The 12691-nt window shown below is 37.1% G+C and overlaps 1 protein-coding gene across 5 annotated transcripts in view; it reads left to right on the top strand.

Annotated features, from left to right (window-relative positions):
• WASF1 (WASP family member 1) overlaps positions 1-12691 on the top strand; it is a 79198-nt gene that overhangs the window by 53159 nt on the left and 13348 nt on the right. For all 5 annotated transcript variants that reach the window (XM_052685772.1, XM_052685739.1, XM_052685759.1 and 2 more), the window contains one exon: positions 10703-10837. In XM_052685772.1, coding sequence (XP_052541732.1) covers positions 10703-10837 — 135 coding nt within the window. The remainder of the gene's footprint in view (positions 1-10702; positions 10838-12691) is intronic.

Here is a 12691-nt window from a genome sequence, read left to right as displayed (position 1 = left end):
TGACATAGCTTTGTGCCATTTCCAAGTGTCCTGTCACTAGATACAAGAGAGAAAAGATGAGCACTTCCTTGTCCACTTTCCATCCTCAAGAAGTTGTAGAGAGCAATGAAATCACGACACAACCTCGTTTCCTCCAAGCTTAACAAACTCAGCGTTCTCAGCTGCTCTTCATAAGAAGCAGAACTGCAGCAGAATGAACTTGAGGGACAAAATTAAATCCACATGTATTGCATTGTTAAGGATAGCACTTTCAAGGGAATGTCACAATAATTATGTAAACTTCTTTTTTCTAAGAGGAGCATGTGTCTACATTAAGTGTGCGTATGTAGTGGTGAGCCCTAAATTAGCTGTTCACACCTGGGAGGGGTTCCTTTTATGACCTTGTGGCTCAGTAGTGGTCAAAAATACATGGAATGCTGGAGATAGCAAGAAATGCAAAAGAGGAGGGAAAAGGTACTAGTTTACTCTACAAAAGCAAGACCAGTGCAGGTCATTCTGATTATTATTTTTTTTAATACATACAACTGATGAGCATGAGCTGTAATTCAGCTTCTTGTTCTTCTTTTGAAATAGCATCATGTGCTTATAGTTTTTTTTTTTTTATGGCCAGTATGTATACTGACTGAATTATTGAATTATTAATGTTCCTTTTTGCAGTTTAATACAATCAACTGATTCAGTTTTTCAAAGTGTAAGTTTTTATTTTATATTGTGTGTGTCTTCAATAAAAAACATTTTAACTCTACGGTTAAATTGAAACCGTTCTGCAGAATTAATGTTATTTCTCAGCCACATTAAGAATTGCTCTACAAAAACAGATGTCATGTTATAAAGGTATGAGTACTTCTGAAAATATGTTAATCCAGAATTCTTTTAGTTTTTCTGACTGTTTGGGCTAGTAGTACTATGGATTCAAAAAGATTTGAGAGTCCTTCTGGCTTAGGAACATTGTCTCTTACTTACTTTAATCCAAATAACCAGTCTGTACTTTGTTTTACACTGTTATTGGTATTCAGGGAGGCCTGCTGACATGCAGGTAAATTTTAGTAGCCATCTGAGTCGTAGCCAGCCAAAATAGTTTTGCAGCAATGCCTTGGCAACCAGCTTCTCTGCAGTCCTTTCCATCTTGTTTTCTGTTGTTGACAAAGCTAGATTTCTCTCTGAGAGCTGAAACGCTGTGTTCTGTAGAGCCTCATCTTCTTTAAACTAAAGCTGCTTTTGCTTTTCACAGTAAAGTTTCGCAAATTGAAATGAATGTTCTTTAATCTGATTGGCAGTTTTTCATTCCTGCCTTTAAGATTTTTCTGTTACTGACTTTCAAACAGGATTAATCTTCTGCCATTAGACTCTCAGAACAAAGCATTATTAACCTTTCTTCTGATATGATTTGGACAAATAGCACTATGATGAAATCAGAGATTTCAGTGCTTATATGATATAGAAAAACAGTATTTAGAAAAGCCAAGTGTATAATTTTGTCATTTATGCAGTTTAGTCTCCATTCCTAGAGATGTTCACAATAACTCAACTGAATTAATCCAGCAGGTGGATCTCATTAGACCTACTTTTCTCCTTAGTGCCGGTGAGGCCTCATTTGGAGTTCTGCGTCCAGATGTGGAGTTCTCACTACAGGAGAGACATAGACATGTTGGAGTGCATCCAGAGGAGGGCCACACAAATGATCCATGGAATTGAATGCCTCTACTATGAGGGCAGGCTGAGAGAGCTATGGTTGTTCAGCATGGAGAAGAGAAGGCTGCAAGGTTACCTGATAGCGGCCTTTCAGGATATAAAGGGGAGCTACAGGAAAGAAGGGGGACAGAATCTTTACCAGGGTCTGTGGTGACAGAACAAAGGGAAATGGCTTCAAGCTCAAAGGGGGTGGATTTAGGTTGAATAAATGGAAAAAATATTTTATGATGAGGGTGGTAAGGCACTGGAACAGATTACCTGGAGATGTGGTTGAGGCCCCATCACTGGATACTTTCAAGGTGAGGCTGGATCAGGCCCTGGGCAACCTGATCTAGCTATGGTGCCCTCATTCAGAGGTCCTTTCTAACTTTAAGGATTCTGTTATTCTATTTTGAGCAGTGTGTGGGATCAGCTGACATTCAGAGGTCCCTTTCAGCCTCAACCATTCCATAGTTTTGGATGCTATTTGCAAGTAGAGCATGCCTGCAAAAACAATTCCTGTAAAATGACTGGAGTTCTGTGAGGTTGTTTTTTGTTTTAATATAAAATTAAAAGAGCTTTACATCAGTATGTGCCAGCTGCTGTGCATCTCTGTACAAATTTTTAATCCTTTCATAGTTTGTTAGTTGTATTGCTTTTAATTGTTCAAGTTGAGAAAACTTTTGACCTTAAAAAAAAAAAAAAAGTAGAAATGAAAGAACATAAATAATTGTATCTTCTTTGAGTGATAAGCCCTGCCTTTCTCCCTGGAGCATAAAAACACATCAGTCTGCCTTGATCCTATAGTCAAGATTGCCAGCAGGTAATTTTTTTTCCTCCTGTCTGTTCCCAGCTTTCTCTAACTTCATAAAAAGATCTGTCTTCTGACAGCTTTTCTGAGTGCTGTGGCAACAGAAACTCTCTGGACAGCAGCAGTAGCTGTCTGTTTCCTATCTGTTCCTTCCTGTATTTCTTGCTTTCTGATCATATCTGTTTTAGATAAATGCTTACCTACTTTTTTAGCAATATTGCAGATGTGTTAGGACTCCAGTACTGCCTGTGTTGATGTATGTCAGCCTATCATGTGTGAAGCACAACTGATATCGCTGTGCAGCTGTGCTGTTGTTAGAAGATGGATAAATAGTTCTCTTGTGTGGATGCAACTTTCTTGTTCCATTTCCAACTACCAGCCAATCTTATTTTTCCTTTTATACAGCTGTTCTCTGCAGACAAAATGTCTGCATCACATAAGGAACATAACTGATAGTGTGTTCCCAGTCTGACACTCCCATCTGGGGAGTGAAGTGTTTCTCATTTTGAGTATTTTATGTGTTCACATCATGGATATTTATATTGCAAGCATTCGGACTGGAGCTTCTATTCAGTCATAGCAAGCTGTCAGTTACCTTTTAATCTTCTACATGTGTATAAAGAAAGAGAATGCTGCTTAACACTGTTTGCTAAGTTGGAGTGCACTTTATGTTAGTGAAAACGGTTTTCAATTAATGTTGTACTTCAGTAGCCTTTCCCCTCTTCCTTTCTTTTCTTTTTATTGTTTCCGAGTTTTACCATGTTGTCCTAATCAGTTATTTCTTTTTCTTGCCCCTTTTCATAAATTTCTTGGAGTAAAATGCTGAATTTGAACATGTTCTTTCTCCCCCATTTCTTTCTCTGCTCAGACTCTGACCTGCTCCAAAATTGGCCTTTGCTTGTGTTTGATACTTTTGATACCCTGATTAAGTTGTCTGATAAATGCCTGTAAGATATTATTCTTGGTCCAGATTTGCTGGCTACAGGAACCTGATTGTCTCTTCGTAATCACACTGTCCCATTACAGTCCTTACAGTAAGTCCTTGTGGACTACTTTTACATCTTCACAATGATAGATTCCTAATTAGCAGAGATGAAATATATGTAGTATGTGGTTTTCCAGACCACGCTCATCCACAGCCACTGAAGTTTTCAAGGAGCTACTAACAATCTAATCTCCAAGCTAGGAAGGCAGTTCAGTCTGTTAACTTCCATGCTGTCTCCTAGGCAAGGTTGGATGAGGCCCTGGTCCTAGTGCATGATTTGGTGGATGCAACCCTGCCTGTGGCAGGGGAGATGGATCTAGAGGATCTTTGGAGGTCCCTTCCGACTCAAACCATTCTGTGATTCTGTGACTTCTAGCCACTGAGCTGAGATTGAAATGATCCTGATGAGAGGCAAGCCAAGAAAACTCGAATACTCCTTGCTTTTTGCTAAAACGTTTAATTAAAGGAAATTAATGGAGTGAAGATCTGAAGTTGAATTAACAGCCAATGAATATATTACATTATGTGTCAGAATTAATGGAGGAAGAAAAAATACATTAACAGAGAGAAAACTTTCTTCTTCTGCTACATAAAGGGACCCTGATTATAAATGCTATGGCTTATGTAGTAATTAATTATCCTGAAAGACTATTTTCTGTACTAAGTTGTGTAAGAAGGAACTGTTCAGTACCTGGTGATATAATTCTGCATAGTGTGAAATACTGGGACGGATAGAGAAGTAGGACATGGGTTTTTACTTCTGTTCTTGTTCTGTGCTTCTCTTGTTACAAAACTCACTAGACAAAAACATTGCTTACTGTGGGAATGGAATTGAAATAAAAGAAATCAAGGAATGATAGCATGTAAGTGGGTAACAAACTGAATTCTGAGCTTATTCTTTCTGATATTTTATGAATTTTTACATCCTTTTCAAAAATCAAACAATTGGCTTGGGGTTTACTAGTAATCTTCTTGTATTTGCAATTATGGTGATGTTATGGTATTGAGCACTTAAAGTGCACAATTTATTTATTTATTCAGATATCTACTTAAAAGTTAGATCGTGGTTCCTGAAGGCTGCTTGTATCGTAATGCATCTGAGGGATGCTGTTTCAGGTTTAGGTGCAGTTGAAGGGCTTAGGATGTCTTTACTATCCTTCTGCATTTCTGAAGAAAAGAAGTGGCTTCTTCCACAACCCCTGCATAAGGATTCAAGTCTCTCTCTTTTCTGATAGCCTGTAACTCCATCTGAAGGTAACTGATCTAGTGTTGTAAAATGATTAATTAAAACACCCTTTCCATAAACTTTACTAATGGACACCACAAAGTATACACTAATTCAGGTAAATTTAAGGACTGGAATTTTGAGTGAGACTACTAATTTATACCCTGATACAACAGTGTACTTAGGTGGTTCCATAGGAATTTGTATAACACCATCTATTACTTAAACTAATCCAAGCAAATAGAGGTCTTTAATTAACTTGAAATATGTTTCAAAACATTATGTGGAGACTCTAGTTGATTTCAGTTCATCTGATACATCTTCCCATCTTAAGAACCAGACAAAACCAGTGTTTTTTATACCATGGTATCCCTTCTTGCTACTGTACTGGCTTTGTAGAGATTATTCATTTGTGCAGAAAAGCCAGTTCTGGACAAAGGTTTAAGCAATTATAGGGGAAAACTAGGAGAAAAATAGTGAAAGATGAGAACTGTAAAACTGGTCCATAGCCTTTTCAGATTTTATAATCCATTGTGTACTTACTGCCATAGTGATGAATAGGAGTTGATGATGCATGTTTTGGTAGGTTTAATTTAAAAGAATGAGGAAGGCAGTATTGTTATTTTTATTCTATTACAGTTAGTAGCTACTCACTCGTATGCGATTTTCAGCTTGTAAGTCTGTTCTAAATGTCAGGAAAAGAATTGTCCAAAAAAGGCGATCAAAACATGTACACCTTCTTGGAGAGCAGAAGGACTATGTGTCGCTTCCAGGACATTTTATTTCTCTGTCACAAAAATGGACACTGACACCAGAGGGAGCTGCATTCTGGTGTTGCTTTCTTACTGCAGGTTATTACTGAGCCAATTGTTACAAGAGAAGTTGCAAAAAAATTAAGGTGTTATAATACATTCCCAAATTAAAGATTAATTGTAGTATATCCTCTTATTTAAGTGTGCTGTCTTAATGAATGGCAAAGTGATAGACTGAGAACAACAGTAAGTAGCATTTGTGGCAGTGTGACTTGCCTTTTCAAAATCACAAATCTAAGCGTACTTCTGATCAATAAACTAAGTTTTACAAATCCAATAAAAATAAGCTTTTCACAGATGCTGAAATAATTTATTTACAGAAATCTGTTGTAATTTAATAGCCAAACAAATCACTGGTTTTTTTTTAATCTGGTATTATGTATCCAGCTGTGACCAAGACCCCAAGGCATTATTATTTTAATTGTCATAGTCATCTGTCATTCTGTTTGTTGTACTGCATGAAACATGAGTAGTGCTTTTGAGCAAACAGTCCCATAATGGTGTAAATGTTCTGTCTGTTAACAATACTTTGGTAGTACTAATTCTATGAAATTGAATTAGTTTTGATTTCTTGTTATTCTAACCTATCATCTATAAGTTAAGTGGAATTTGAGCAACATTTTTTGTTGTTGTTAAATACTTGATATCCTCCTGTTGGGTTTGAAGCAGTGTTGTTTTTTTTTTTGGTGGGTTTTTGTCATGTTTTGTCATTCTTATGACTTGTAATCATATCTTTTTGTAAACCATTTGAAATTGAAGATACATTCAAATGGAGTACACAAAAAAGAACAGTAGAAGAAATACTGTATTAAAAGTGTTATATGTATTATACGTAGTACTCTTTCAAAAGGAAATTATACATTTCTCTGGAAGCAAACATTGTTTTGCTTAGAACGTTTAGTTCCATATGCTTCAAGGTTTAAAAAAAAATAATAAATTGGCAACAGGATTGTAGGTAGAGACATTATGGTTGCATACCACTTCAAATGTGACAGGTTGCTTTTAATGTATTTTCCATTTGAGGATTAATGTTCATAAGCATAGGCAATTATTTTGTGCAGTATGTTTATATTTGTGTGCAACATTATAAAAAGATTTTGAGACATATTATTTGGAATTGGAGCTCATTAATGAGAGATGAATTGTAAGCCTGGTGAAATGATACAGATAAACTAGCCTTAAAATACATCTGTAAAAAGTCAATGAATTTTAGAGCTTGCAATTTACTTTTTATTTCATACATGAAATTTAATACTTGATATTAATGTGTATGTCTCTGAATATTACATGAGTTGTCTAATTAAGTTGAATAATTGGGTATATCTGAATATATTATCAAGAATAGATTAAATCTGCTTATAGTAAATTTATATTAAAAAATTTAGTAGTCCTGCTCATTTTTAAGTAATTTCTCTTGCTTTAGATACAGGTTAAAGAGCATAAGCTTTTCAGAGTTTCAAGACGTATATAAGAAAGTCTTGTGTTAAGTGAATTGCTAGCTAAACAGACTTTATTGTTAACTTTCCATTTCTTTTAATGTGGTGTAGAACTCAAGAAATATGGTTCCCAGAATGGCTGTGCCTTTGATCTCTTCTTACTGTGTCTAGTAACAGATGCCTCAAGAATTATGAGAACAAGATAAGAATGTGTGATACTTTTTTCATAGAATCACCAAAGTTGGAAAAGACCTCCAAGATCATCCAGTCCAACCATCCACCTACCGCCAATATTTCCCCACTAACCTATGTCCCTCAGTACATCATCTGAAAGTTTCTTGAACACCTCCAGGGATGGTGACTCAACCATCTCCCAGGCAGCTTGTTACTGCGCCTGACTGCTGGAAGAAGAAGAAGAAATTTTAAGAAATTGGAGAAGAAATTTTTCCTAACATCAAATCTTAATATCTCCGACAGGGGAGATGGGGAACTTGGGCTATAAAGTCTCCTGAGCCTCCTCTTCTCCAGACTAAACAATCCTATTTCCCTCAGCTGCTCTTTATACGAGTTCTGCAGAGTTCTGCAGAACTCTCACTGCTTTGTTGTCCTTCTCTGAACATGCTCCAGGGCCTCAGTGTCTTCCTTGCAGTGAGGGGCCCAAAACAGTGCTCGAGGTGTGGCCTCGCCAGTGCTGAGAGTACAGAGAGATGATCACTTCCCTACTCCTGCTGGCAATGCTATTTCTGATACAAGCCAGTATACCATTGGCCTTCTTAGCTACTTGGGCACGCTGCTGGCTCATGTTCATCTGAGTGTTGACTACCACCTCCAGGTCCATTTCTTCTGCACAGTCTCCCAGTCATTCTACCCTAAGCCCATAGTGTTGCTTGGGATTATCGTGGCCAAAGTGCAGGACCTGGCACTTGGTCCAGAACTTTATCCCACTGGCCTCAGCCCCAAGTGATCCAGCCAGTCCAGATCCCTCTGAAGGACCATCCTACCCTCTGGCAGACTTCCAGCCAACTTGGTGTCATCTACAAACTTACTGAGGGTGCTCTCAGTGCCCTCATCCAGGTCATCAACAAAAATACTGAACAGGACAGGCCCCAGTACTGACCCCATTGGGGGCACCACTCCTGACCAGTCATCAGCTGTGTTTTACTCCATTCACCACCAGCCCTCAATCCAGTCCTTTACCCAGCAGAGTGTACCTACCCAAGTTGTGGGCTGCCAGCTTCTCCAGAAGAATACTGTTGAAGGCAGTGTCAAAGGCTTTGCTGAAATCTAGGTGGACTGTGTCAATAGTTTTTCCCTCATACTCCTCCAGGTAGATCTTCTTCTAAAAGAAGATCAGATTGATAAAAAGCAGGACCTGACTTTCGTGAACCCATGCTACCCGGGCCTGATCCTCTAGTTGTCCCACACATGCTATGTGATATCACTCAGGGTGATCTGTTCCATAACCTTTTCTGGCACAGAGATCAGACTGATGCACCTGTAATTCCCTGGATCCTTCTTACAGCCCTACTAGATGGGAGTCACATTGGCAGGCCTCCAATCCTCTGGGACGTCTCTGGTTGATCAGGAATGTAAATAGATGGTGGAAGGTGGCTTGGCAATCACTTCTGACTGTTCCCTCAACTCTCTTAGATGGATTGCATCTGAATCTTTGGACTTGTGACAGTCCAGGTAGAGTAGTAGTAGGTCTCTTAATTTTTTCCACCTGAATCGAGGGTGGTTTATTCTGCTTCCCATCCCAGACTTCCAGGTGAGGGGGTAGAGTACCCCAAGGATAATTGGTCAGAGTTTTAAAGGCAGACGTAAAGAAGGCATTGACAACTTCAGCTTTTTTCTTATCCTCACTGGTCACGTTCCCCATTTTCTACTATTCTCTTAGCCTTCAACTGCTTCCAGTTTGAAAACCTCTTCAACTAGCTGGGGTTTCTATGCATTTGCTGATGATCGGTGTGTTTCTTTTCCATAAGTTAGTGCTGTTGGAAAGCTTTGGTCTCTCCTGATTCAGGTCATTTATGAATATCTAAAATAGCATAGATCCCAGTACAGAAGGCAGTGAAACCTCCCCTTTTGTACCTGTGAAGACCAGTTTATTCCCACTCTCTGTTCTATACCATTTCAGGGATTACTTATCCTTGCTGTGGCTCTTACTTTTTACATTCTGGCTCAGTTTTTTGAAAAGCTTTGCTTAGGGACTTTCTAACTCTTGGAACTAATCTAGGTCATTGCACTCCATCCTCATGCTTGTGAACCTGATGAGGTTTCCCTTTATAAAAGCCGTGTTGACTCTTCTCTAACAAGTCATCCAGGTGGCTACAATTCAGTTTTTATAATAATTTGTACTAATTTGCCTGAATGTCAGGTTTACAGGCCTGAAGTTCTCAAGATATACTCAATGACAAAAATTTGAAACTTAGTATTGTGCTTGCCACCTTCCAGTGTGTATTATGGAGATTTTACAAATTGTTACTGATTCTGTACTCTTTGTTTTGTTAATTTATTTTGTTGATTTGTATATAGTCACTTCAGTTGCTTTGACAGGTCTCCCACAAAGAAGAGTTTTGGTGTGAGGATGTCTCTAGTTCATTGCCACACTACTGGAAGTTGTTAATTCAGCTTGCTTGCAGTGATCTTGTCTTCTCTGAGTGTTCCTTTTATACCTTTGTTATCAGCTGACTCTACAGATTCCTTTTCAGGCTTTCTTATTCTTCATATGTTTGAAGGAATATTTGCTAGTAGCTTGATAGTTGCTCCTTGGATTATTTTTCATATAAATTATAAATCCCCCTTTTATAATCTGTTGTATTTATAGTTGTGCTTTTTTTCTGCTATTACTTAAGTATTAATAAATGATATGCACTAGCCTTGTGCTGACCACGTGCCATCCATGTGGTATCCTTATATAGTTGACACACCACCTGTGGCAATTTAACTTTTCCTCCTTATGTCTTTGTGTATTCATTTTTATTTATTCATCTAGACCTGTTGTGCAGTGAAGGCAAAGATTTCATAAAAATATTTTCCTCAAACCAGGGAGCATTAGAAGCACTCTATGAGGCACTCCAGCTGTACAAGAGAAATAATTACTGAGCCTTTTCTCAGACTTGAATCTCCTTGTCTGCTGGACTAAATGTGTGATGTCCGTTGAACTGAATGAAAGAAATTCTTCTTCTTTTACTTCAGTGTAAAGTAATCAGTTACTAGAATTTTGACCTGCCAAAGTATAATATATTATTTTAATGTGCATTTTTTAATACATTGTTTCTAATGAACTTAGTTGTAGACATCTGATGTTTCATTTTTGAAAGGTCTTTTGAACCGCGGGAGAGGGAGCTGTGCTTTAAGAAGCGTTGAGATTGATTTCGCATGGAAAGTTCAGTTAATGCTTATACAGAAGCAGCTTTAGATGCTGTAAGTCATCCTTTTATACAAATCCAAGAAACTAATTGGTCTAGTTCCTTGGATATCTGCATAGTTCAGTCAGTTTAAACCAGCTGAATGTCTCTCTTGTAATGTGTTAAATAATTTCATTTATCATAAATAAATTAGAAATTACTATTTAACTTTTATTTACGTTTTTGAAGCATTCTGAACTAGCTTAGTGAGTATAGACTTTTGCAACTGATAATCATGCACATTAAATTTACTTATTTGGTAATTATTAGAAATCTTTCTAAAGGCAAGCTCATTTTGTTGGGTATACTTGCTTATCTTCTTGCTTATCTATGCTTTCCTTTCCTGTTTTAGGTAAATATGCTGAAGATATATTTGGTGAACTTTTCAATGAAGCACACAGTTTCTCATTTAGAGTCAACTCCTTACAAGAACGTGTAGATCGCTTATCTGTCAGTGTTACACAACTTGATCCAAAGGAAGAGGAATGTAAGTTAAGACCTGTGTTAAAGACTTGTCATTTTGTCACTCAAACATCACCAATATGGATGGTGATTATTTCATAACATTCATTCCATAAAATGGAAATAATAATAGTTTAAATTACATTTATAAGAACAGAGCAAAATATGACAATGAGGATCATTTGAAACTTTAATACTATTGTGATTCATATTAATAGTATTACTTTGTAACATCATGGGAATTCCTGGGAGTACAGCTTCATTTTATATTTTTAACCTTCCTAATGATTGCCATGGTATGTAACTGTTTATTCAGGTAGGGTTTTTGCATTTAACTTGCTAGCATCTTAGATTGTGTATGAAGTTATACTCCTATAGCTCCATTTACAATGGATGAATTATTCCTTTGAATTCTTCCTAAATTGCTTTAAGTACTGTAGAGATTGGTGGCTCTGAGAAGACAAGTTACTTCTGACACTCAATAGGATGTGGCTTGTGCTTACAAAATAGAAATTTTATTGGATTTAAATAGCACTTGAGCTTTGTGATGACCGTGAGAACATTGATTAGTTAATATGCAAATATGAAACTTTTTTGCCTTCCTGGATATCTTTTATTACAGGTGAAATAATGGAAGATCCTGTAACCCCAGTTCTAAGGGTATTCTAGACTATGTGGTTAAGATGTGGAAAATAGAGCAACATCTGGTCATGAAAAATAACTTCAGATGGATTGTGAGATCCAGTTATAAAGTGTAAAAAGCTGTTTCAGTTCTGAATGTTTAGGTATGATAGTGGTGTGAAATTCAGGAAAAATGAAGTGTCAAACCAGTAACGTGGTCTTTGGCTGTGTTCTTTTACCTATGTTGAAATTTCAGTATTAACAAAAATCAAATTAAGGAAATTTAGATTCTGTACCTTGCGTGACAGTTATTTTAGAGCAGGTTTCAAAAGACAGCTGTTAACAGCTAGTAGCAGATTTTCTACAAAACCATGACTTGCCTAGGGGAATTCTTACATAAAGGGGATTTTCCAAGTCTCTTGACAGCTGAGCATTAATCATACATACTTGTTTTTCCAATAAAATGCCATATTTACTATGATTGGATAATGGCAAAAATCCTTTTTGTGTACAGTAATAGATTGTCAGCAATTGTAATCTTTTAATGGCTATAACACACCAGATTGTTAATTTCACTTCCACGTTTACCCTGGAAAGCCTAGTTTCTGTTATAATCAGAGTAGGATTTACATTGATGTAACTGGTCTGGTATGGCAACCATTCACATTCCTCGAAAATTTGGAGATCATAAGGATCATTAAGGATTTGGAGATCATAAGGATCATTAAGGATTTGGAGATCATTAAGGATGTCTTAAGGATGTCACAGGACAGCAAGATGGAAATTTGTACTTTCCAGTAAGTGGCCTTTGACAAGTTTGGTTGTAGGTTTCATTACTAAATATTCATACCTATTTGATGCTAGAGAATCGCCAGAGATATTTTTCAAGACAATATATCCCTGATGTACTGGTAATAACTTTTCACAGTACTGCATATATTGTAAGATGTATTTATTAAAGTGTATATATAAGAAAAAGGACAGACGTTGCAATTAAAGAAAACAGGGCTGCAGAGAAGTCTACTTGATCCAGTCCAGAGTGAATAAATGTGACTTGAATCTGATACCCTGGATTTGTCTCTTACTCTATAAGAGAGGAGTGACAGCTCATGCATCAGAAGAACACATGCAATCCTCAGTGTCAGGAGCTATTAAATGACTGCTTTTATTAACCTAAGAAGTCCTTGAGCCATATCTAGTCTCCCTTATTCACAAATGTCTGCCCTGGATGAGGAACAGATGAGAATAAAGAAGATGA

The sequence above is a fragment of the Tympanuchus pallidicinctus genome, unplaced genomic scaffold (genome assembly GCF_026119805.1).
Source record: "Tympanuchus pallidicinctus isolate F22 unplaced genomic scaffold, pur_lepc_1.0 scaffold1, whole genome shotgun sequence".
NCBI lineage: Eukaryota > Metazoa > Chordata > Aves > Galliformes > Phasianidae > Tympanuchus > Tympanuchus pallidicinctus.
Note: the sequence above shows the minus strand (reverse complement) of the source record. Positions and strands in the feature narration are given on the sequence as shown.